The sequence below is a fragment of the Gymnodraco acuticeps genome, unplaced genomic scaffold (genome assembly GCF_902827175.1).
Source record: "Gymnodraco acuticeps unplaced genomic scaffold, fGymAcu1.1, whole genome shotgun sequence".
NCBI classification, from domain to species: domain Eukaryota; kingdom Metazoa; phylum Chordata; class Actinopteri; order Perciformes; family Bathydraconidae; genus Gymnodraco; species Gymnodraco acuticeps.
In genome coordinates this window covers 162,841-187,251 of record NW_022990981.1, presented here as the reverse complement: position 1 = coordinate 187,251, position 24,411 = coordinate 162,841, and the positions used below count along the sequence as shown (strand labels likewise).

Genomic DNA, 24,411 nt, shown 5'->3' with positions numbered 1-24,411 from the left:
TCTTTCTGGTGCAGAGATGAAGTAAAGCCGACCTCTAGGGATCGGAACTCCAGGCAAAAGGTCAATAGGGCAGTCATAAGGTCGATGAGGTGGTAGCGAAGTAGCCTTAGTCTTGTCAAAAACCTCTTTTAAGTCCAGATAACATGTAGGCACTCTAGACAGGTCAGCATACTCTGACTTGATGTCAGTGGTAACGCTATTGGGTTTGTCTGTCTGATAACAGACTGTCTGGAGTTACCAGGGGAGGCTAAGCAGGTAACTTTACAATCAGGAGCCCAGTTCTTAATGTTTCCCGACCGCCAGTCAATATTCGGATTGTGTCTGAGGAGCCATGGAAGTCCCAAAACTATAGGGTGAAGTGCAGAGTCAAATAAGTGGAATCTTAATCTTTCTGTGTGAATGTCATCTATAGTTACTTGAATGGGTTCAGTCATATGGGTTACTCTGAATAACAGCTTACCATCTAAGGCACTGGCATCTACAGGGGAAGTCAAAGGAACAGTTGTAATGCCCAGTTTTTTAGCAAGACCCCAGTCCATCAGACTTTCGTCCGCCCCTGAATCCACTAGTACCCCCTGAGTCATGGTGTGGTCACGTAACTGTAATTTTACCTTGGTCAATGATCGTGGAGGAAAGTCAGCTGCAGAAAATCGGCTCACCAGCGCCCTCCGTCGCGCAGATGAGCCTGTCCTTTTAACGGGCAGGAAGATGCAGCATGGCCATGTTGTCCACAGTAGAAGCAGCATCCTTCACGAAAACGGTGCTGTCGTGCCTCTGCTGTGATCCTGGCTCCGCCCAGCTGCATTGGTTCCTCAGATGATGTTGTCAGGGGTGTATTGTTTACCCATGGGTGTTGTGGGGCAGGTGGGCGCACGCTGGTTCTTAACCTTTCACTGTTCCTTTCATTAATTCTAACATCAATGCGTGTTGACATTGCAGTGATTGAGTTAAGATCTGTTTGTAGCTCCAGGGGTGCTAATTGGTCCTTAATAGAATCCTTTAGGCCATTCATAAAGGCATCAATAAGGGCTGGGGTGTTCCACCAGCATCTGCTGCTAAAGTGTGAAATTGTATCACATAATCTGCCACTCTTCTGGGTCCCTGTTTAATCTGCATTAACACTCGGCTGGACTCTCTGGCTGGTGAAGAGTGATCAAAAACACGCCTTAGAGTCTCTGAGAACATCTTCAATGACTGGCACACTGGAGAATTAGAGGACCATTTGGCCGTAGCCCAGGCGGCAGCTCGCCCGGTTAAATGGGACAGCATAAAGGCTACTCTAGCTTGGCCTGAAATAAAGGCAGAGGGGTTATGGGCGAAATGCAGTTCACACTGTCCCAGAAAGGGGTGACAGTCCCCAGAGTCCCCGGAAAACTTTTCTGGAGATGCAAGGCGAATTGACGTTCCAGAAGGGGGAATGTGGTCTGCAGCAGCAGCAGCAGAACCAGCGGATGCAACGGATGGACTCGGCATAGTAGGAGACCGTGTAGATGATCCAGCTTCGAGTTGGGGAAGAGCTCTGTGCACTTGAACCGCCAGGTGATTAACTTGATAAGTTACAGCCTCCTGGAATTCTGCTTGGCGATCAGTGAGGTTACCAACTCCTCTGTTAATGGAGACCAGCTGTGCAGCATGGTGAGCAAGCTCTGCTCTCTGTCCTTCGACATCCGCTTTAAATCTTTCTGAGTCGGCTGAGTCCATGTTGGCCAGTTCGTTCTGTTAGAACGGGGTACAAAAATACTGGACTCAAATGCGACGATTCATATTTTAATGAGAAAAAATAAAACAAAGTTTTAACAAAAAAATCACTCTTGCGAGGACAAAACAAAACTTCTTGATTTCAAACAAACAAAACTCTCCTCTCTGGTACTCTCCTCTCTGGTTTAACGCTGGGTCTCTGGACATAGAAGCACACTGAAACAAGACGAACTGGCACAAGACAAAGGGAGACAAGGACTATTTAAACATGAGGGAATTGGGAACAGGTGGAAACAATCAGGGGCGGGGCAGACGCTGATGGCGGAAAAACACCCAAAGTGAGGAAGTAACAGGACCTGAAGAGAAAGACAAGAGGTAAGTACAAAATAAAACAGGAAATGGGAAAACGAGACATGACATGAAACATGGGGACTTGACTAGAGATGACATACATAAAATAGACAGACAAGACGTGAAGTAACAAGAAAACGTGACTCTACATAGAAACCTCACTAGACTTGGAATTACATACCTGACTAAAGATGAAATGACAGACATAAAACAAACACAACTAACACAATTGACGAGACACCACAGTGGGGTAGGTAATTCACTTCAGAAACACTTTGTTATATTCCATGGAATGCTCTTAACATCCCGATAGCAATGAATACATTAAATGCTTTGATAATAAATACATAAAAAAAACGTCATCTGTGGAAGCCGTGGCGCTGTAAAAAGCACGACGAAAATAACTGGATGGCCTGCCTGCCTGTCAGCCTGTGCAAAAAATTATCTTGTGCTCTCATTGGTCATGTGCGCATTCATGTGTGTTGGAGGAGGGCCCATTTTGTAGTGCCATGCTTCCACCAAAGTCAGCAGGGACAATCATTTATGTTCACAATTTCAGGTCAAAAAGTTGATATTTCAGTCTGGACCAAAGTGAAGTGAAAGCTATTAGCCATAGCATGTCTAAAAGCTAAAGGGCTATCAGATAAACAAACCAGACATGTGTACTGTGAGAATGTAGAACATTATACAATCCAATTTGGATTGACAGTACTGCTGAAAGTGTATTGTGCTATCATTGTTCTTGCTCTGGCTTTATTTGATCTTTGTCTCCTAATGGCTGTTATCCTCTCTACTCAACAGGTCAATCCCAGTGTCGGATCACTCCGCTCTTAAAACCTGGGCTTTTAACAACTTCAGATCCAATTCCCTGTAAGGTTTCCTTTTCTGTTATCAGGCTTTAAATTGGATTATGAAAAACTTTTATCTCCTTTGAGCAAATCTGATTCCATTTCTCAGAACATGCTATTAATAAGATTAGGTGCTAGTTGTGGAGATGGATGTGATGCGGTTGCTTTCAGGCGGTGACCTGGGAGAGCTGCAGAGGTGAGAACATCCGTCTACTCTGAGCTGTTTTCTTCCATTTCTAAACTCAGTTTAAGGCTTTCCCCCCCCACATCAGCGCTGTTCTCCTGAAGATGTGCTTCCATGCTCTGCAAAGTGTAGCGATACGATGTGCCTGTCGGAGCTTTTCAAATCTGGGACACCGGAACCATTTCCGCATCTTGTTGCCAAAAAAGGTTTCTATGTGTGTGTCACAGTGTGTCACAGTGTGGCAGTTACTGTAACATGGATGAATTATATGATTAATTGAACAGAGGGAAACATGCATTCAAATATTGGTCATTCTGATCTGTTAAAACTATCTCAATAAATATAATTATTTTCTGTTTCTTTGAAGAGTGTACACTGAATTTAAATGTTTACTACAGTAAGCTCCTCAATTTAGAGAGACGAAAATGAACCGGTACCAAGTAATACAATTACTCAGAAAAAAGTATTTGGATCGTATTTCATAAAAACAATCTAAAAATGGAACATTTGTGATATTGGGCTATATAAATAAACATTGATTGATTGATTGATTGATTGAAAAATGATTTTGTTTTGGCAAGTTAAAACTGATGCCGTAATTGCATTCATCGCACAAATAATCTTTCTGCTCTTTACAATAGTTACATTAAACTGTTATTAATTTAAGATTCTATAATATAAAATAACAATAAATATAAATTAATTCTGAATTCTCACAAAACATAATATTCCCTTCCATTGTTACGCTGATGATGTACAGATTTATCTGCCTCTCAATCAAAATGCCAACTCACTACAGCAGTTGAAGGACTGCTTAACAGAGATTAAATCCTGGCTGAGCCAAAACTTCCTCACCCTCAATGAGAGCAAGACCGAGGTCATCTTTTTTGGACCCCAACCAACAGTCTCCCCGGTTGATATACTGGGCTCCCTCAATAAAAATATCCTCCCCTCTGTCATGAACCTTGGAGTGACCTTCAACAGCGCCTTTACATTTGATAAGCAGGTTAGCACTGTAGTCAAGACCTGCTTTTTCAAAATACGACTATTGGCAAGTCGTTTTTAACTTTCAAAGACCTAGAAAGGGTTATTAACGCCTTTGTTACCTCGAGACTGGATTACTGCAATGCTCTGTATGTGGGTATGGATCAGGCCTCAATTAGACGCCTCCAGCTAGTTCAGAATGGAGCTGCACGTCTTCTCACTGGCCATAAAAAGCGTGACCATATCACCCCAATTCTTGCTTCATTGCACTGGCTTCCAGTTCGGTTCAGAATAGATTTTAAACTCCTTTTATTTGTTTTTAAAGCCCTAAATGGGCTGGCTCCTGCCTATATAGCCGAACTCCTCCATTGCTACACCCCAGGCAGAGCCTTAAGGTCGGCTGATCAGCTGCTGTTGATAGTGCATAAGACCAGGCTTAAAACTCGAGGGCACCGAGCTTTCGCAGCGGCTGGCCCCAGGCTCTGGAATACTTTGACCCTCCATGTGAGGTCGGCCCAGACCCTGTTTTTTTTTTTAAATCAACACTTAAAACTCACTTTTTCTCTCTGGCTTTTGTTTAATTATTTATTTATGCATTTAGTTCTTTATTTTAATATTTATAACATAACATTTCATAAAGTCTTTTTAAAATAGTTTATACATTATTCGAATATAGGAATAGTAGATAGGATTACTTAAAATATAGTACCTTATATTTCATCTTTCTTCCCTTTAGACCAGGGGTGGCCAACCAGTCAGAGGTTAAGAGCCAATATTTTTCTATTTTACTGCAAAGAGCCACATCAAACACACAGTCACTGATACCGCTTGTTTCAGTTTTTTGTTTTCTGGAGACAATATTTCAACCACGTCACTGATGCATTTTTGTGGCATTGGGATATATATTTTTTAAATCCTCTGGAGCAGAGAGAGGAGCTGTGGATTATTGTTATTGATTAATGCATCAGTGTTTCTTAGGGTCAAAAACACTAAACTCACAACTTAAAATGAAAGCGTTTAGTTTATTTAATAAAAGAGCACATGTTCAATGTGAAAAGTGACAGTAGTTATAGATTATTTGCAATTTGGTGCTATATATATATTAAAAAATAATAATAATTATATATATTTTTTAAACACCTTGAATTCCAGGGGGGGGGGCGTGGGGCTCCGTTGGCGGGAAGCAGCGCCCCTCCAAGACAATGGTAGGGGAAACACTGGATAGTGTTTAATCAACGATAGGTTTCCCCCCCCTCAAAGGTGATTGGTTCACTGCATCACAGGTATTATTGTGATTGGCTCTTGGGCCACATCAAGATTAGACGCGCTGTCATCCTCTCATACTGACTCCTGACACCACACATACACACGTAGGGAGAGCCGGTGTTGTGTCACATTATGCCTCCCCGTCATGAAATGCCCCCCTTGTCACGGGAACGCGCATTTCTAAATGACACGTTTACACCTCTAAATGACACGTTAACACCATAGGTTTACACCTTAAAACGATGTTTAAAACGAAAAGTAAACGTTCAGGGTTTTTATTAATGGTAATTTTCAGACTGTGAGTTGTTTAGTGGTAGCTCATAGTCTTGATTCTTCTGGTTTAACTTTTCGCTCCGTATATGAGGTGTCGAAATTCGTTCGTCACTTCCTTTTCAGTTTGTTTTTTTAAATGTTTTTTTTATCATTATTGTTACGTCCTGTCTGTATAAACGTGCTTTAAAATGTATTGTTTAATTTTACATAGTTGTCATCTAATAATCTAAATATGTTTACAAATGTTACATAGTCTTTGTCAGCATATATGCTATGCGTACAAAATAAAAGTGTGACATTCATGAAACTTGCTCCATTTATTGGTACCAGTCCTAGAACCATACCCTGAAAAATGCTTGAGGGTGGGATTCATAGAAACCTCTTTTGGTGGGGGGGGGGCATTTTATGACAGGCCTGGCCATCACAATATGCCCCCCCTTGCTATCTTACAAAATAAAAGTGTCACATTCATGAAACTTGCTCCATTTATTGGTACCAGTCCTAGAACCATACCCTGAAAAATGCTTGAGGGTGGGATTCATAGAAACCTCTTTTTTTTTTGGAGGGGGGGGCATTTTATGACAGGCCTAGCCATCACAATATGCCCCCCCTTGCTATCTTACAAAATAAAAGTGTCACATTCATGAAACTTGCTCCATTTATTGGTACCAGTCCTAGAACCATACCCTGAAAAATGCTTGAGGGTGGGATTCATAGAAACCTCTTTTGGTGGGGGGGGGCATTTTATGACAGGCCTGGCCATCACAATATGCCCCCCCTTGCTATCTTACAAAATAAAAGTGTCACATTCATGAAACTTGCTCCATTTATTGGTACCAGTCCTAGAACCATACCCTGAAAAATGCTTGAGGGTGGGATTCATAGAAACCTCTTTTGGTGGGGGGGGGATTTTATGACAGGCCTGGCCATCACAATATGCCCCCCCTTGCTATCTTACAAAAATAAAAGTGTGACATTCATGAAACTTGCTCCATTTATTGGTACCAGTCCTAGAACCATACCCAGAAAAATCAACCAGCGCAATGACGGTCAAGCAGCTGTTATTGACAGCTACGCTATGACCGCCATCTGGAAACACACATTTGGAAGAATCCGGGTATGTACATGATTGGAATGACTTTGCTTTTGTAAATGTTGCAAATGTGCATTTTTCAACAGGAATGTAATACTTTTGCAACTACTCTCAGGTTGATCCAATGGCACACACAGTCATCGTGGGAATTGTGAACGAGAACCATCACTGGATGTTGGTGGTGAGAATAGGAGCATATTTTAAGCTCCAATCTGTATCTATAGTGCTGTATACACCATATATAATTAGTGATTTGCAAGATAACCGGGCCACACATACATGCTGTCACTTATTATTGATCAAATCTAAACAATACCCTACATCGTACCTGCGTAATGTATGGTTCCTGCCTAATGCATGTTGTGTTTCCATGTGAATAATAAAATGTAATGTACCCCCATGAGAAGAAAACCCTCTTCTTGGATCCACTTGGAGAAGGGAAAGGCAAAACGAAGGTGTGCCTGCAATCTACAAGGTACATTTGATACAGTGTACTAGTTCCGGTGTTTTATGAGTATTTTGACAATGATGTGCTGCATCTTGACACATGTACTATCTACATACTGTAGAGCCTTTATGAGGATGAAAGGCTGCAAGGTGTCAAGATGGACATGCAGCACCCTCCCCCATAATCGCCAACAAGACAGCACATCCTGTGGTGTCCTGGCCTTAAAAGTGAGTGTGAAATGCATTTAGCCAAACATTACTCTCAAACTCAAATTCAGTAGCAATTAGACTGAATATCTTGACTTGCTTTTATAAATCTTGATCAAAGATGTATTGAATTGTGTCAAACTACACATATACAACATGTCATTCTTTAAATCTGTTGGGTCATTTGTCTGTATTCCATTTGAGGGTAAAATCATAGACCATGCAGTCCAGATACTAATCAAGGTTCTCTTCAGTTTGCAGAGAACATTTTACTGGGGGAGGTAATTGAGTTTGAAACCTCACAGAAGGCAGTGCACGAGCTGAGGCTGGACATTGCTACTTCTCTCCTCAGAGAATCTGGTTTGTTACCTTTTCTCAACATTGTCAATGACTTCATGTAGTTACTTTTATTAATTGTATCTCATAAGTATGCATCAATAACCTAGTATATTAATAATGTGCCATGCAAATTGTTGTATTGTATCACTGCTTGGACCATTGGTACTGTTGGGTTAATCTTGACCAGGGAAATTATCAGGGTTTTAAAAGCAACACAGTGGCTTAAGTATAGATTAGGGTAAATAGTCACTACATACAGTATATTGTGTATCTCAACTCCAAACAGATAACATATGAAGCATCGCAGGCAGGCATCTTCAACTGCAATTTCATATAGGCTACACACATCACACTCCAACACACCCTTTCAATTCTGCGGTTTATTTAAGATGTGAGATTTCCCCATCTTCCTCCTTTCAATGTGCTCATTGGTGTGTATTACTTTTAACTGATATCCTCAGTTAATTTTTACCTTGAACTTATTATAATCAAAGCTGTATAGCTAATACATGTGATGAACAACAAAAGAACCATGAGAACCAAACTTAAATTGATGCGTACAGTGCGAAAGAAGTTTTTGTAATGACATTGTGCAGGTTCCCATTCTACAGAGGGTACGGAGAGGGTGAAAGAAGGAGCAGATGGCTCCTCTGTGCTCAGATTTAATCATTTAGAAAATCTATGTGTTTGTGTGTGTTTTGCCTTTTCTTCACACAAAATAATAAAAGACCACAACAAATGTGTCCTTATATAATTGACCTTTTAGTCAAAAATTGGAATGGGTCACCTTGACCCCAAATCTGCAATGTGGTTTATCTGAAGATATTGATTACGTTTTGTCTCAACAGATGATCTAAGCAGGCTTTGCTTTTACTGCGGGATGGAGGAGCAGGATGAAGAACATTGGGTAATTTCCTATTGCACATTACAAATAAAGAAAATTAGCAGAAATATGTTTCCAGACTTTATCAACATAACATTTGCGTTGGTAATTGCTACTATATTTGGCATCTTCAGCATTAACTGATAAAGGATTAATGTTTTGCTTGTTTTTCCATACATTTTTGTTGAAAATCTATTTCTTTCTCATAACACAACATTTATGTTTTTGAAAGATTTCGATTATTGAAGGAATGGTTAGAATGTTAGTGGGAAATACATTAGAGATATTCTATTATCATAACAAAATCCCATAATGCATACCTTACATAACAAGTATTTATTGTTTTCTCAGATTTGCTGTGACATTTGTCAGCAGTGGTACCACCACCAATGTGTACAAAGGCCGCCAGTTGATCAACCGTACTTGTGCCCTGGATGCACATAATGCCCCGAAGGAACCATCATTAACTGTCCACTGTCATTTCAACCAATGCAACTATTGTTTGGCCTGTCATAAAATTCCCCTCCCCCACCAAAAGAGGTTTCTATTAATCCCACCCTCAAGAATTTTTCAGGGTATGGTTCTAGGACTGGTACAAATAAATGGAGAAAGTTTCATGAATGTCACACTTTAATTTTGTAAGATAGCAAGGGGGGGCATATTGTGATGGCCAGGCCTGTCATAAAATGCCCCCCCCCCACCAAAAGAGGTTTCTATGAATCCCACCCTCAAGTATTTTTCAGGGTATGGTTCTAGGACTGGTACCAATAAATGGAGCAAGTTTCATGAATGTGACACTTTTATTTTGTAAGATAGCAAGGGGGGGCATATTGTGATGGCTAGGCCTGTCATAAAATGCCCCCCCCCCCAAAAAAGAGGTTTCTATGAATCCCACCCTCAAGCATTTTTCAGGGTATGGTTCTAGGACTGGTACCAATAAATGGAGCAAGTTTCATGAATGGGACACTTTTATTTTGTAAGATAGCAAGGGGGGGCATATTGTGATGGCCAGGCCTGTCATAAAATGCCCCCCCCCACCAAAAGAGGTTTATATGAATCCCACCCTCAAGCATTTTTCAGGGTATGGTTCTAGGACTGGTACCAATAAATGGAGAAAGTTTCATGAATGTCACACTTTAATTTTGTAAGATAGCAAGTGGGGGCATATTGTGATGGCCAGGCCTGTCATAAAATGCCCCCCCCCCCACCAAAAGAGGTTTATATGAATCCCACCCTCAAGCATTTTTCAGGGTATGGTTCTAGGACTGGTACCAATAAATGGAGCAAGTTTCATGAATGTGACACTTTTATTTTGTAAGATAGCAAGGGGGGGCATATTGTGATGGCTAGGCCTGTCATAAAATGCCCCCCCCCCCCCCAAAAAAAAGAGGTTTCTATGAATCCCACCCTCAAGCATTTTTCAGGGTATGGTTCTAGGACTGGTACCAATAAATGGAGCAAGTTTCATGAATGTCACACTTTTATTTTGTACGCATAGCATATATGCTGACAAAGACTATGTAACATTTGTAAACATATTTAGATTATTAGATGACAACTATGTAAAATGAAACAATACATTTTAAAGCACGTTTATACAGACAGGACGTAACAATAATGATAAAAAAAAACATTTAAAAAAACAAACTGAAAAGGAAGTGACGAACGAATTTCGACACCTCAAATACGGAGCGAAAAGTTAAACCAGAAGAATCAAGACTATGAGCTACCACTAAACAACTCACAGTCTGAAAATTACCATTAATAAAAACCCTGAACGTTTACTTTTCGTTTTAAACATCGTTTTAAGGTGTAAACCTATGGTGTTAACGTGTCATTTAGAGGTGAAACGTGTCATTTAGAAATGCGCGTTCCCGTGACAAGGGGGGCATTTCATGACGGGGAGGCATAATGTGACACAACACCGGGACGAAAGTAACACGGGACGAAAGTAACGGAGCAATTTTATCCGAGCCCAAACAACTTTGACCGGCCAAATTACGTCAGAATTATCAGCATTCAATACTTAACAGACCTACTAAATATCAGGTTTAACTGTCGTGTTGTCACGATACCAACATTTTGTTTTCGATACCAAGTCAAGAATTGCGATTCCGATTCTTTTTCGATACTTTTCTTAAAAAAAAGGGAAACAGCCTTAAATGTAATTATTGTGCTTTATTTCACACCAGAACCATAACCATAACACAAACTTTTAAACAATGAGAACAATAAATAAAACAAATGACAATAATTCGTATTAAATCAAATTAATACATTTCTTACAGACAGGCCTCGTGGTGTCCGTAGGCTTGCCCTCACTGTCAGAGATATAGCTAAAATACTTCCAAATGTTGCTTCTGGCGTCTTTTTTGTCAACAAGCCGAGGCGCAGCGGCAGTTGCACTCCCACTTGCAGCCATGCTTCTCGTTTTCTCACATGCTCTGGCAGCTAGCGCGTGCACGAGAGAGGGGAGGGACTTAGAGCGTGCTTGAGAGGGGCTGGACTGCAGGCACGGCTGCAGTGCAGGGAGTGGAAGCAGAGCGCTGAACACACACGGCTCTTATTAAACGGCGCTTTCTCACCGGAGTACTTTCCCCCGTCATTCTTAAAGTACCGATACTAATGAAACGGAGGAATAGTAACGTTTTTAACGGCAGGGTATCGCGGTACCTTTCAAGTATCGGTACACCGTGCAACACTAGTCAGGAGTCAGTGTCTCTCCCCCAAACTCACACATATACAATTCGATATGAACTGAAGAGCCGCATGAAACTAGGCAAAGAGCCGCATGCGGCTCGAGAGCCGCGGGTTGGCCACCCCTGCTTTAGACCCTTGCGGTTTATTCTTAAAAACCCTTACCCTTACCCACCCCCCCTTTTCCCTCTGCTGGTCTATGGCCTTGTAGAGGGTAACGGGGTACAGAGTCGCTTAGATAAGCGGGGGAGTGCATCTGACGAAGAGATAGGTTGTTGTGCTCCCTATCTCTGTTTCTTATCCTATATCTAATAGAACTGCTCGGGTCTTGATAGATTGAGTGGGGAAGTTCATGAGATCTTTCTAGAGGGTTATCAAGAATAACTTTTATCCAATGACCTTTTCCCTCTCTGTCTGTGTCTGTGTATTCTCTTGTTCCGATTAACCCAGCAAAATCTTTTTTCTTGTTTTGTATCTATATCTACGCCGGGATCCGGAGTCGAGGCTGATCCTCTTGCTGTAGTCCTGTGTCTTGGATCCTCTATCCTGAGTTCTGGATTAAGTCGTGGACTTCGGGTTGTGGCTGAACCTGTCTCTGCGGTCCTGCCTTGGGTCTCGTCATGCTGCTTCCCTGATGGCTTCCACAGGATTGTAGCTGACATCCTCGTGGATTAATCTTCTTATTACAGACACATGCATTTCCTAACATTCGGTCTATATGCTGTAAAATGTATTATCTCTTCGATGTACACACGGCATCTATTGCACGTCTGTCCGTCCTGGGAGAGGGATCCCTCCTCTGTTGCTCTCCCTGAGGTTTCTCCCATTTTTCCCCCTTTAAACTGTGGGTTTTTTTCTGGAAGTTTTTCCTTGTACGATGTGAGGGTCTAAGGATAGAGGGTGTCGTATTGTCATACTGATATTCTGAACAATCTGTGCTGTTGTATTTGCTGTAAAGTGTCTCTACTGTAGGCTATTTTTATTATATGTACAGCACTTTGGCTCGACCAAAAATCGTTTATAAATGTGCTATATAAATACGATTTGATTTGATAACATTTAATTCTGTATTGGCACATTTTAAACTAATCTTGTGTAAACATATTACACTATGTGGTTCTATATTTTTGGTATGCTTTGGTATGCATTATAATCTCCATGTTTTTATGGATGAATAAACAATCAACTGCCGAAATTAAATCACACTTCAAAAAAGTATTAATTGGATGAACATGATTTAATAATGATACCTGTATTCCAAGTAAACAAATCATGTAAAGTCAAAATAGAGTGATTGTGTTATTTAAATGCCATATAAACATGTTGGTGTTGTGTAAAATGAACCTTCAATTAGATTGTCTTTCATTAAATGAACATGTCTGCACTTAATAAGTCTAATCAGATTAATTTAAATAAGAACCCACAGTGACACAGGTGTTACATGACCTTTACATGTTGTGAAAGGTTCCTTATACAGCTTTAGCCTTGTTTTTATCTCATCTCCATGGGTCATGGGCCAGGTCATGTGGTTTTGTGTTCCCATAACAAGGTAATATTCAAGCCATTTAAGTATTATAATGCTTACATAACATGTCCTCTATTACATATAACCTGTTGTGAAAACATTTCTTGATCACATTTATATTAAACAAATAAGATAAATATCGATGTGACATTAACCTTAAAATGTCTCAGAAAATCTAGTGACACATTTGTCACAATAAGAAATATGATTATGATCTGCTCAGTTAATTTAGCTGATTCAATTTCGTATATTCAAAGAATGTTTAAACCAAAGAATTCTCCTCATTTATTAAATTATGAGTAAGAATGACTTTACCATTAATGCCAGTGACGTGCGGTGAGGTTCATGGCTGGTGAGGCACTGACTCTTTCAGAGTCAGATTTACAAAAATATTATATTTTGACCTTAATCGAAATATTCGGTTATTTACAAAAGCTTTTTTAGTCTGATGCTTCGATTCATTTTAAACAGACCGTTCAACAAAAGGATACTGTTAGAAATTAAAATCAATGTTTTGATGGCATAATGTACCTTAAATGTACCTTTAGTTTAAATGCTGTTTTATACTGAAAAACCAGAAGTTCTTGTGCACAACCAGTTAGACTTTTATTCTGAAAATCCTTCACCTCTGGTTAGCATTTAGCATGAGGCTAATATACCATTTCCTATAGAGGTGAATTTAGCAGCGATATGATATTGCACACCGAAACCTACTGATTTCAACACTACAACTATAGACGTCGAGATATTATTATTGTTGGATATTAAATGAAGGTACAGTTTATTTGAGTACGTTATCGTTTACAGATGTGGGTAGCATGTCACAACATTCGGAGCGACCGGAAATCGAATTGCTGTGAAGGATTTCCTGTATTTTTTGGAGTGTTGATTACAGCGTTTGGAATGTGTTGAATGGAAAGTCATGAAAGAGTTAAGGAGGAGAAAAGGAGTGTTTAGATATATATTGAATGTACAATGTCTGTATACTGTGATATGTGTAACAACGGACATTAAATACGCGGAGAGCCGGCTCCCAGGGAGGAGCCAGGAGAGGCTATATAAACAACGAAACCTGAGGGGTTCGGCCTCTTTTCTCTGCTAGCGGGGAGCCAGAGGCAGCTGCTTTTCTGTCAGAAAATATCCTGTTTGTGACTTTACCGCGCCTTTTTTATTAATTAAAGTACCAATTTGAAAACATCTCAGAGACTCCATTTAGTCTCCTTTTTAAGCTTCTCTTTCCTGGACACGAGAATAACCATCACAGTTAACAATTGGTGCGACCCCGACGTACGGGAGAGACTACACAACCAGCTGTTTTCCGGAGACGCGGCACCCGTTCGACACAACGAGCTCGAATACTTGGTAAGAGGAAACCTGTTAAATCAAATTCTTCATAGTTTATGCAGTACAAAATAGGTTTGTGTTGGACGGAGGCCAGCGGATCCTGAAAATAGCTGCGTATTTAATGTTAAAACAACCAAATTTATAACAATAAGAATTCCATAACACGTGGCGTTGCATTTTCACAAGCAGGGTGAGTTCAAATTTCTTTTTTCTTATATCTAACCCTGCATGCTATTTGTTTGTCTGTTATTACATGTCGGCGAGGCTAATCATTTCAATTGTTTCTTGTTACGTCTCAATTTAAACGTGAATGGTTTTAGGCCATTAATCAGTGGCGACTGGTTGAGACAAGAATAAAGTGGAGTGAGTGTTTGTGTTAAGGACAGTGTGAGGCTGTTTTTACTTTTTACAAGTTCTTTGTGTGATGATGGCAATCATTTAAAGTGTTTCTTGTTACGTCCTAATTTAAACGTGAATGGTTCTAGGCCATTAATCAGTGGAGACTGGTTGAGACAAGAACACAGTTGAGTGAGTGTTTTAATTACAGCAAGGGGCTTTCTTATTAAAAAAGTCCTTTTTGAGGAAAAGGCCTGAAAAGTTTGAAGCTTTCAGTGGTTGTTTTTTCTGTTTTCTAACAGACATTGCGCGTGGATTACTACAAGGAGTGCGACATTCGTGCGTTAGACAGACGATATTCTGCTGATTGTGTTTGCTTGGCGCCTTACTTTGTCCCATGATAGCGTGTTTAAACAGAGGAGATAACCATACTGGCTCTTAAAGTCAAAACATTACGTACACAGGTTGAAGGCTGTGACGTAAGGGTATAAGGCCCATTTATAATTGTAAATTACATAGAAATGTTATTTTAAACTGCAGTGTTGTTTTGTGTTGAGAATTAAAAGATCACCCTCATTATTTCAACTCCGCTCTGAGAGCCACGAGGTGTTTTCAAATCCCTTTGTTCTTCAGGTCAAAGGTTGGAAAATCAGTTGCCATCTTGTCTTGTCCTCGTGTTTACAATGAGCAATGGCAGTCGCCATTTCGTGAAATGCTAATTTGAAAGTACTCAGTCCTACTCACATGAGCCTAGGCACTCCATCTTGAGAAGGACAAATCATATTTCTTGGCAGAGTTGGAACTATAAAATAGACAGGTTATCTTACCGTGGGAAGTTTGATATTTGTAGGAGTCTGTATTTGAGATATTCTTGTTTGCAAGTGCGTATTGGCGGTTTATTTGAGATATTCTTGTTTGCAAATGTGTTTTGGCGGTGCTGTGTTGTTTAACCATATTCTAATTTTCTTCTCATTTTTAAGGAAATAAGCTTCTTCTTGTTAAAAAGAAGTCAGTTTTGCAACAGCTATCCCTAGTGGATTGAGCTGGAAATTACAACAGCGCACTCTGCTGGTAATACAGAATTATTACAAAGATATTATAACATTTTGAAGCTTGATTTTGAGTATTATGAATGAACACATGCGCAAATCGCCAGGACAGAATTACAAAGTGGTTTCTAATTAAAAGATGAGAAACTTTCAAACTAGGCTGTAGAATATTCAAACACCAATTGATTAAAGCTAACACAAATTATGACATTTACATAATTTCATACACTTTGGTATGCACTGTACACAGTAGATTTAGATTTTCACCAGATTTCTAATTTTCATATTTTAAAGTCAAAACCATACACTATACAATTTTTTATTTTATCATTTCAGATTTTAAAATTTGCATAATTTGTATCTTTTAATTAACTTTATTATTTAAAAAAAAATCATAACAAATAAAATAAAATCAATAAAATGAAGGAAAAAAAACTTAAAAAGCCCAGATTTAAAGTTAGGTTCGGATGACATAGGATATTACTGATCAGGAACGACGGTGCTAGTCAGAAGATTGGTGCTTAATCTTTGATAACTTAATAATATTCATTCGAATAGGAAGAGAGCATGTCACCAAAACAAACTAAGCTGGGACTAGACGCAGAGCCAGGCTCAACTGCAGATATCAAGGAAAGGGTAATAATCTGATCAGATGCTTTAACATTTCCAATTAAAAGAACTATATGGAGTGAAGATGAAGAAAGATTTATAAGAGTTACAAGTCTGATACTCCATCTGGAATATGCCAGCCTATTGGCACACAGCATAAATGTGGTCCGAGTAGCAGACCTGCCAGTGAGGGAAGACATAGCAGAAAAAACAAGACACCGTAGCTTGTAGGAACAAGACAAGGAGAAGGGAGGGGAAACTTCCAGAGAAGGCAGGGCAGACACCTCCAACAATTCAAGCTCAGGAAGAACCAGAGAATGCAAGGCAGACACCTCAAACTGTTAAATCTCAGATAGTGCCAGAAAATCAGAAGCAGAACCAACAACCAGGAGGTTTCCATGATGACAACGGAGGCAGGGGGTCCCAGGGATGTCAAAGACGAACAGCATTGCCAAACATGACCCAAATGCCACTGACACCCTGGTATCAACCACAACAATGAGGAAGCTCAGAGGGCCAGACCACCAGGTGATGCAGCTTCAGCACAAGGGTATTTTGAAATCCAGCTACATTGAGCCATATCTGTCACCACAGAAGGGAGAGGTTTAATGTTTAATGTAAAAACAAAATCGAGAGTAGCATTTGCATTTACACATAAAGCATCCACAGAATAGAACATTTAGCAGACTATTTTTGTAATTATGAGAAGGAAAGAGATTACAAGTGATGTTGTTCCCCCACACAGAAAACTATTGTGTCCACACAGCTAGTGAGGTCAAGACGATGGGTTTCCACCAAAAAAAATGAAGACGGAAACCTAGTACTCGCCCAAGACGGAGGATCCATACCAAATCCTCCTGTTTACACCGACTGCAGTTCAAGGGGCGGTGATACACCTGACGTGGAGCTGTTGAGACCTAAAAACAGAAACTCGATTCTGCTGTGGTGAAGTCTGGCTACAAAGGGAGGTGTCCGATAGGGTCGCTTGTCTCAAACCAGTGAAGAAGTCAACAAGAACCCAGCAGAACTAGAGAGTGACTGTTAGCGGGAGAACAGTGACGGAGCGACAGAGACTGGCACAACATTTTCCAGCCAGTACATAGATAGACCCCGTCGGAAGACCGGGGCTGTGTTTAAAGGGGAACTTCATTTATTGTTAGTGGAAGTGTAGTTTTTTAGTCAAACAATTATGTGATTTATGGAGTCAGATTACATTTTTCTCATAAACACAATTTTATAATCGGTCTGAAGTATCTGTTTTAAGGCAATGAGCTGCAGATTAAATAACATAACACTGATTGAGAGCTTGGATGAAGAAGTTGTAGGGTTTTTACAACAGTTTCAAGAATCAGTTTTTTATTTATTTATTCTTGAGTAATTTTACTGATTTATAATGTAGTGCGTAAGGCACTATCTCATTTTGAGTGAGGGCCACCAGCCCTTCATGCATGTCACCCTCTGTGAGAATGGTTCGTATGTTTCCCTCTAGTTTAGATAAATATTATTTTATTATATCTTTGTACAGCAGTATCAAACAATCCTCTAATCCTAGAATTATTGAGACGCATTAGCGACACCAGGGGTATTGTTTTACGCAGCAACAATGATGCATAATACCAGGACAAAAGCCATTATTGCAACAAGTAAACCATTTTTTGTGCTAATGGCAGATTTTAGTGAATATGTTTTATACCATCAGAAAGCCACACATCATACGATATTTTGTACGCCTTATGGGTACACGGAGAAGTTATATTTATTTAATGCAACGTTATGGGTTTTACATGTCCTGTTCAGAATAGGGTAATCATTGCAATATTAATTGAGCATGTTCTGCTCAAAGGAGGGAGTGTCATGATTATACAGATATGTTGGTTTCAGTGACGTTGTAGTTAATAAATAATAACATGTAGTTAATAATAGGTCTCATAACGACAAAATGTATGCCAAAGGGCCTCCTCCAAGGAGGGAGTGGTCCAGTTTTAGATATTAGACGAATAAAAGTAATGAATATGTCCGAACTCTGAGTAATATTATCCAAGTTTTGTCTACACAGGCTAAGAAAGCTACAGAGATACAAGACGAGACACCAGAAGAGACTCCTGTTCGGCCAGGTGATTGGGTGAGGGTGAAAGTTCACAAAAGACAGTGAGCTGATCCCCGGTGGACGGAACAGTGAGAAGTTGTAACGAACTTCACACGCACTCCGGTTTAAAGGTAAAGAAAAAGGAGCAAATTGACACCACCTCACACATTGTCTCCCTTCACTGGCAACTTCCAGAACATTATTGGGAGTTAGGACTGATTTGGCAGAGCTGGAACAAAACAATACATATAAATAAGATAAAGATAGAAACAGCTCAAAAGACGAATTGTCTATAGATTTGTATAGATAGTACACTAAAGTGAAAACCTATTTTTGTTTTACATCTGAAAAAGAGTCCAATTTTTGTATACGTTATTATAGTAAATTCTGTAACTGACACCAACGGAGAAAATAGAGATGATGTCAAGAACAAAGCCAAAGCTATTGTGGGGTCCCCTAGGGATAAGAGTCAGAATAGCATTGTTGATTGTGCTCATTACACTTGGCACCTTTCTGGTTGGATGGGGAGTACAATATCAAGTAAGACATGGATCCATTAGTCCACTCATAGAGAATGCCCACATCACTAACAAAACTCCAGCTGTGTTTCAGAGAGTTTCACTTACCCCCAGAGCCAAAAGATCAGCTGAGCAACAAGAGGAGGAGTTAGAAATACTCGGTCCCAAAGGTGAGGCGATTACAATCAAGATGATTCACCCCCCATATATGCAGTTCTTGTATCAAATGATGAGATGGGTTTAAGTGATTGGGATATGTAGGTGATGGGAATTTGCAGATTAGGGGAATCTAAAAATACACTGGATCCATGTTTTAGTCTGTGCCAGAAACACCCCTGTTAAGTTTATGGACAACCGACCGGTGACCTGAGCACAATTATTGAAAATGATTACAGTAGAAACAGGCTACTAACCCACAAGTACAGCTTTGTACGTACAAACTCTATGAACAAAATTCCCCAGCAGATTGTGGCGACATTGCAGATGTGTTCGGTCACAAAAGTTACTTATGTTCTAAATAACATTGAGATTTAAAGTAATGGAGAAAATATGGGGACGTTCTTTTATAGTGTGTGAAATATGTGGTGCTTGAAACATGTAGGTATTTTAATTTATAGAAGAAAATGGTTTCCTGAAAGAGTTATTTGGAGTAGCCATGTTACAGTGGGTGGAAACAATGTTTAGGGATATGGCACAACCATTAGTAGACATTAATTGGGTTTAGATGACATTTAACATCTAAGACAGATAGTAAGATTAGGAAAATAGAGTGGAAAGGATTGGATATGTTTTACCTCAGTGTGTTAGAATTAGCTATAGGTAATGCGTCCAGAGATCTCTCTCTCTCTCTCTGCCTGTCAGACTGCTACGACCCCATCTTCAGACAAATGACCGCACCACAGGAGACTCCTCCTCCTCCATCGAACAGACGGGAGAACCCGAGCTGAACCAACAACGACCTGAGGCATCCAGAACCATCTCCACCTGAGGCATCCAGAACCAAACCAGCATGCTGACAAAGAGGCAAACTCTCATCGGTCCCTCAAACAGGACATGAAGTTCCAAACTGAGCCGCGAGATTTGGCACAAGAACAGAGTGTGGGACATGAGAGCAGAATACACCACTCCATGCAACAGCGTAGAGACTGAAAAGGAGGAGATGAAATGCAAAGCAGTTGGGCCACTGAAAATAATTACAGCGGGAAGATCCAAGTGCGGATGGACTAAGGAGAAGACAGGATGGAGGAGAAGACAGAACCAGAGGAGTTGGCATGGGCCAGCAGAACGTGAGGGGGTCGTGGCTTGACGACCAGAGGGGGAGAGAAGGAACACAGGAGTGAGTGAGTTTACACATAAACACACTTATTAGAAAATAATCCTAAAAACACACTGAGGGTAGAACATATTATTCAATCTTTTCATAATATAAACAAATTATTCTTTTAGAGATTCTTATTCATGTGAGAATTTGGGGAAGATTTAATTTGTTACAATATAGATAGCAGGCAAATCTTTATTTGAATGGAAAATGTTAAAGGTAGAGCTGGGACCAAGCCAAAGAAAGTTCCAATCTAGAGTATTGGTTTCACCATTGTAGCATGGTTATTACCATAGGAGAACTGTTAAGGTGGAAACAACATTTGTTTGTCGTCAAAGATGTAGAGTTTTAAAAAGACACTAGGCAAAGAGCGATTGAAGATTTTAATTTTGAAAAACTAGTATAATTGGGAGTAATACATGCGGGGCCTTGGATCACTCATTTTAATGGTGCATATTTTCGACAACAAATATCGTTCAGGGAGAAGGGGTTGCTCAACCCACCCTGCAGATGTTTTAAATCTTACTTACAGCTTCAGAGGGAGCGCACGGCACCAGAGTATGAGTTTTAAAAGACAAGTGCCACCACCTCCTAATGCTCATCCATTTAATCAGTGATGACCTGACATTTAGAGATGTTATTTAAAAGGAGAAACATATCTGCCATGAGTGAACATTCCTGAATTGAACTACAAACCATTAATGAAATGACTTCTGTTTTTGAAGTCCTTGTTAGAGCACCCAAGGTTCCACACACTGTTAAAGGGGGTTAGCATAGTTATTTAAGTAGACCAGAAATGAAAATAAATTAGTATAATGAGTTATTGATATTCCACCGGTTTTCACACCATTTCAGGGACTTTATCACTGTATTAGAACAGACCACCCCAAAGCCAGTAGGGCTAAGAGACCAGTCCCAGGGGGAGTTTAGGCTCCAGGGTACAAGGATAGCATAGGGGCGACCAGGGGAGGCCTAAATGTAGCACTCATTCCATGTCCTAAAATACCGATTGATCACGACGGCCTCTTCTAGAGAACATATTACTTTCATACCTTAAATGGTATGAAAGGAGGGAGGGTACATTTCTCATGAGGAGACAGTTACAAATGCTAGTAGAACAAGACGGCCCACCCCAATACAGATGTTGATGAAAATGATGAGTTAGTTTGAATGATGTTAAACGATATGGATGTTCAGAGATGAGGTTGTTCAATGAATGTCCAGCCGATGTGATTCTTTAAATGATGAAATCATGTGAAGAAGTGAGCAAAATAAAATGCTAAAATGGAGTGAATCCATTTCAATTTACTTATACTATGCCAAGATAGTGTATTTTAATTTCAATTTACTCTATACTATTCCAAGATAGTTTATTTCATTTTTATTATTTTTCACTGTTCTATATGGTAGATTTCATGTATTTTCGAATCATTACTATTCTAAAATGGGTAGTTTCTTTTCACTTTGTAAAAACAAGTGCCTTAACACTGAGCGTGGTATGAGAACGGTTTCTGTGAAAGGAGGGATGAAGAAATGTTCTGATACCAAGCCATTGCTGCTATTTTGAAGAACCATATTGAATGTTAACACTAGAAGTTATGCACAAGGGAAAACTTTTATGTTTGAACACAGTCAAAGTATTTTTGTAAAATTGAGGATATTCGCACTATTCCATTTTGATTGTATGTTTTTGATGTGAGTTATGTACTATGCAGAGTTCAGATGAAGAACTCATTGATTTCAGTATTATACACACCTTTTAGGTGTGTAAGGAGGGACTGTTAGAAATTAAAATCAATGTTTTGATGGCATAATGTACCTTAAATGTACCTTTAGTTTAAATGCTGTTTTATACTGAAAAACCAGAAGTTCTTGTGCACAACCAGTTAGACTTTTATTCTGAAAATCCTTCACCTCCGGTTAGCATTTAGCATGAGGCTAATATACCATTTCCTATAGAGGTGAATTTAGCAGCGATATGATATTGCACACCGAAACCTACTGATTTCAACACTACAACTATAGACGTCGAGATATTATTATTGTTGGATATTAAATGAAGGTACAGTTTATTTGAGTACGTTATCGTTTACAGATGTGGGTAGCATGTCACAACATTCGGAGCGACCGGAAATCGAATTGCTGTGAAGGATTTCCTGTATTTTTTGGAGTGTTGATTACAGCGTTTGGAATGTGTTGAATGGAAAGTCATGAAAGAGTTAAGGAGGAGAAAAGGAGTGTTTAGATATATATTGAATGTACAATGTCTGTATACTGTGATATGTGTAACAACGGACATTAAATACGCGGAGAGCCGGCCCCCAGAGAGGAGCCAGGAGAGGCTATATAAACAACGAAACCTGAGGGGTTCGGCCTCTTTTCTCTGCTAGCGGGGAGCCAGAGGCAGCTGCTTTTCTGTCAGAAAATATCCTGTTTGTGACTTTACCGCGCCTTTTTTATTAAAGTACCAATTTGAAAACATCTCAGAGACTCTATTTAGTCTCCTTTTTAAGCTTCTCTTTCCTGGACACGAGAATAACCATCACAGTTAACAATACCCAAAATCTAAATATTGGATTGTTCTTTCTTAGTAAGATCCCATTTTCATTACAATTGGGGTCTTACCTTGACTTGAAGATTAAGTCCATGCTATCCTTCTGGACAACAATCTCCATTACATTTTTGTAAAAGTCCTCCTTATCTTTCTCTAGTTTCAAAAGTCTAGCTTGTTTGCGTCTACCGTCTCTGCGTAGAATAACAGTAGCAACAAGAACCTGTGGGCTCACTTGCGCCCCCTTCAGTGCGGCAGAGGTTATGGCTGCCTCCCCTGGTGCTTTTTTCATTGCCGTTGTATGATGAGACCAGCGGGCCTAAATATCATATATACGTGAAATAAGTTATTTAGAGACTATGGATGGCGAGGATAAATGTAATGAAGGGATCTACAAACATTACATTGGTGACATACAGTGAGATGGTGCAGGCATGCGCTTAGGGCCCGCTTTCCAGCCAGTTTCTGTGGGGTGACGCATTCTGAGGTGAGGCAGAGCTCATCTGTGCCTCACCTCACCACACAGTAACTGGCTTGAGCGCTCACAAAATAAGTGCCCGCGTTAAATTAGTGCCCGTGCTCCAGCCAGTTACTGTGGGCTTACGAGAGGCAGAGCTCGTCCCTGCCTCACCCCCTGATCCCACCGAAAGCGTCTGCGCTGCGGCTGCGCCGCGCTGCGACCTCCTCCTGCGTCATAACCCACCAGGCGCGTTTCAAAACGTTGCGGAAGCGGAGCGTCGTGTGTGCAGCCTCGCAGTTGTTGGATGAACGTTCCACTTCCTGCCTGCGCCGCGCTGCGTCAAAAATAGGATTCATCCTATATTTTACAAATTCCTTGCGGCGAGGAGCTTCTGGGACGCTTCGAGCCGCGGCGCAGCGGGTCTGGTGGAATAGCACCCATTGACTAGAGTGGCCACAATCGCTAAAAACGCTGCAGCCGCAGCGCAACGCAGCGCAGCGCAGACGCCCCTGGTGGGATTAGGGGGTCACTTCTCATCGCTACCCGTAGTTTTAGCGGAGCTCGGCAAATTTGCTGATTTTGACTATAAAAAGCGATTGGAATCATACAGAAATCACATTTACAACACAGATCAGTGGAGACATTTTATTATTATTACTATTTAGTTTTTCTTTAGTTGTTTTTCCGTTACATTGGAGTATGACAGGTGAGACTGCACGTCACTGATTAATGCCCAATGTGACATATATGTCACATTTCAGATCTCAAACACGAAAAAGTTTCATTTAAATTGATAAACACTTAGTACTTTCACTTAGTTCAGATTTGAATGAAATCCACATTACTTGCACATTGGTCTTGCAACATAATGCACTATTTTATTTTAATCTATTCTAGTCTGTTTCTTATTGCACTATTTACATTTTTGTTTTTGTTTTATGTCCTATATAACTATGTTGCAATGTTGGATCATGAGGTTGGGACACTGTAGCTAGTGCACAATAAAGCCTTTCAATCTTTGGATTAGAATCTTGAAAGGGACAACATGAAGTTGAAGTGTGACATTTGTATATTTGTTCTTCCTAGGAATATATAAACAATTATTTATCACATGTGGACCTCACAGTCATTTTCTCTACACCTGTCTAAAAAGTCAGTATTTTCCAAAACAGAAAATAGTAAAGTGTCACACTGCAGCTCAGTTGCACTTGGCCCTCTCTCAGGTGAAGGAACTAGTCCAAAAAAAGTGTATTAAAACACAATAAAATGCATTATTCAGCTGGTCCTAACCCCTCAGAGGACATGCCTCAGAGCCTGCAGACACCGAGCTGCACTGCCAGGGCGC

The 24,411-nt window shown here is 40.1% G+C and overlaps 1 protein-coding gene across 3 annotated transcripts; it reads left to right on the top strand.

Moving 5' to 3' along the window:
- Positions 1 to 6,539: 6,539 nt before the first annotated feature.
- Positions 6,540 to 9,128, top strand: LOC117559057. Of its 3 annotated transcripts, none has more exons than XM_034235697.1 (7): positions 6,540 to 6,721; positions 6,813 to 6,878; positions 7,084 to 7,172; positions 7,267 to 7,372; positions 7,642 to 7,711; positions 8,539 to 8,597; positions 8,925 to 9,128. In XM_034235697.1, the coding sequence occupies exons 1-7, from the start codon at positions 6,584 to 6,586 to the stop codon at positions 9,015 to 9,017; spliced, it is 621 nt and encodes a 206-aa protein (XP_034091588.1). In that variant the 5' UTR covers positions 6,540 to 6,583; the 3' UTR covers positions 9,018 to 9,128. The 3 variants fall into 3 exon arrangements, with proteins under 3 accessions (XP_034091588.1, XP_034091587.1, XP_034091586.1); XM_034235696.1 differs by having other exon boundaries at positions 6,542 to 6,721; positions 7,105 to 7,172; positions 7,606 to 7,711; XM_034235695.1 differs by having other exon boundaries at positions 6,542 to 6,721; positions 7,606 to 7,711.
- Positions 9,129 to 24,411: the final 15,283 nt, after the last annotated feature.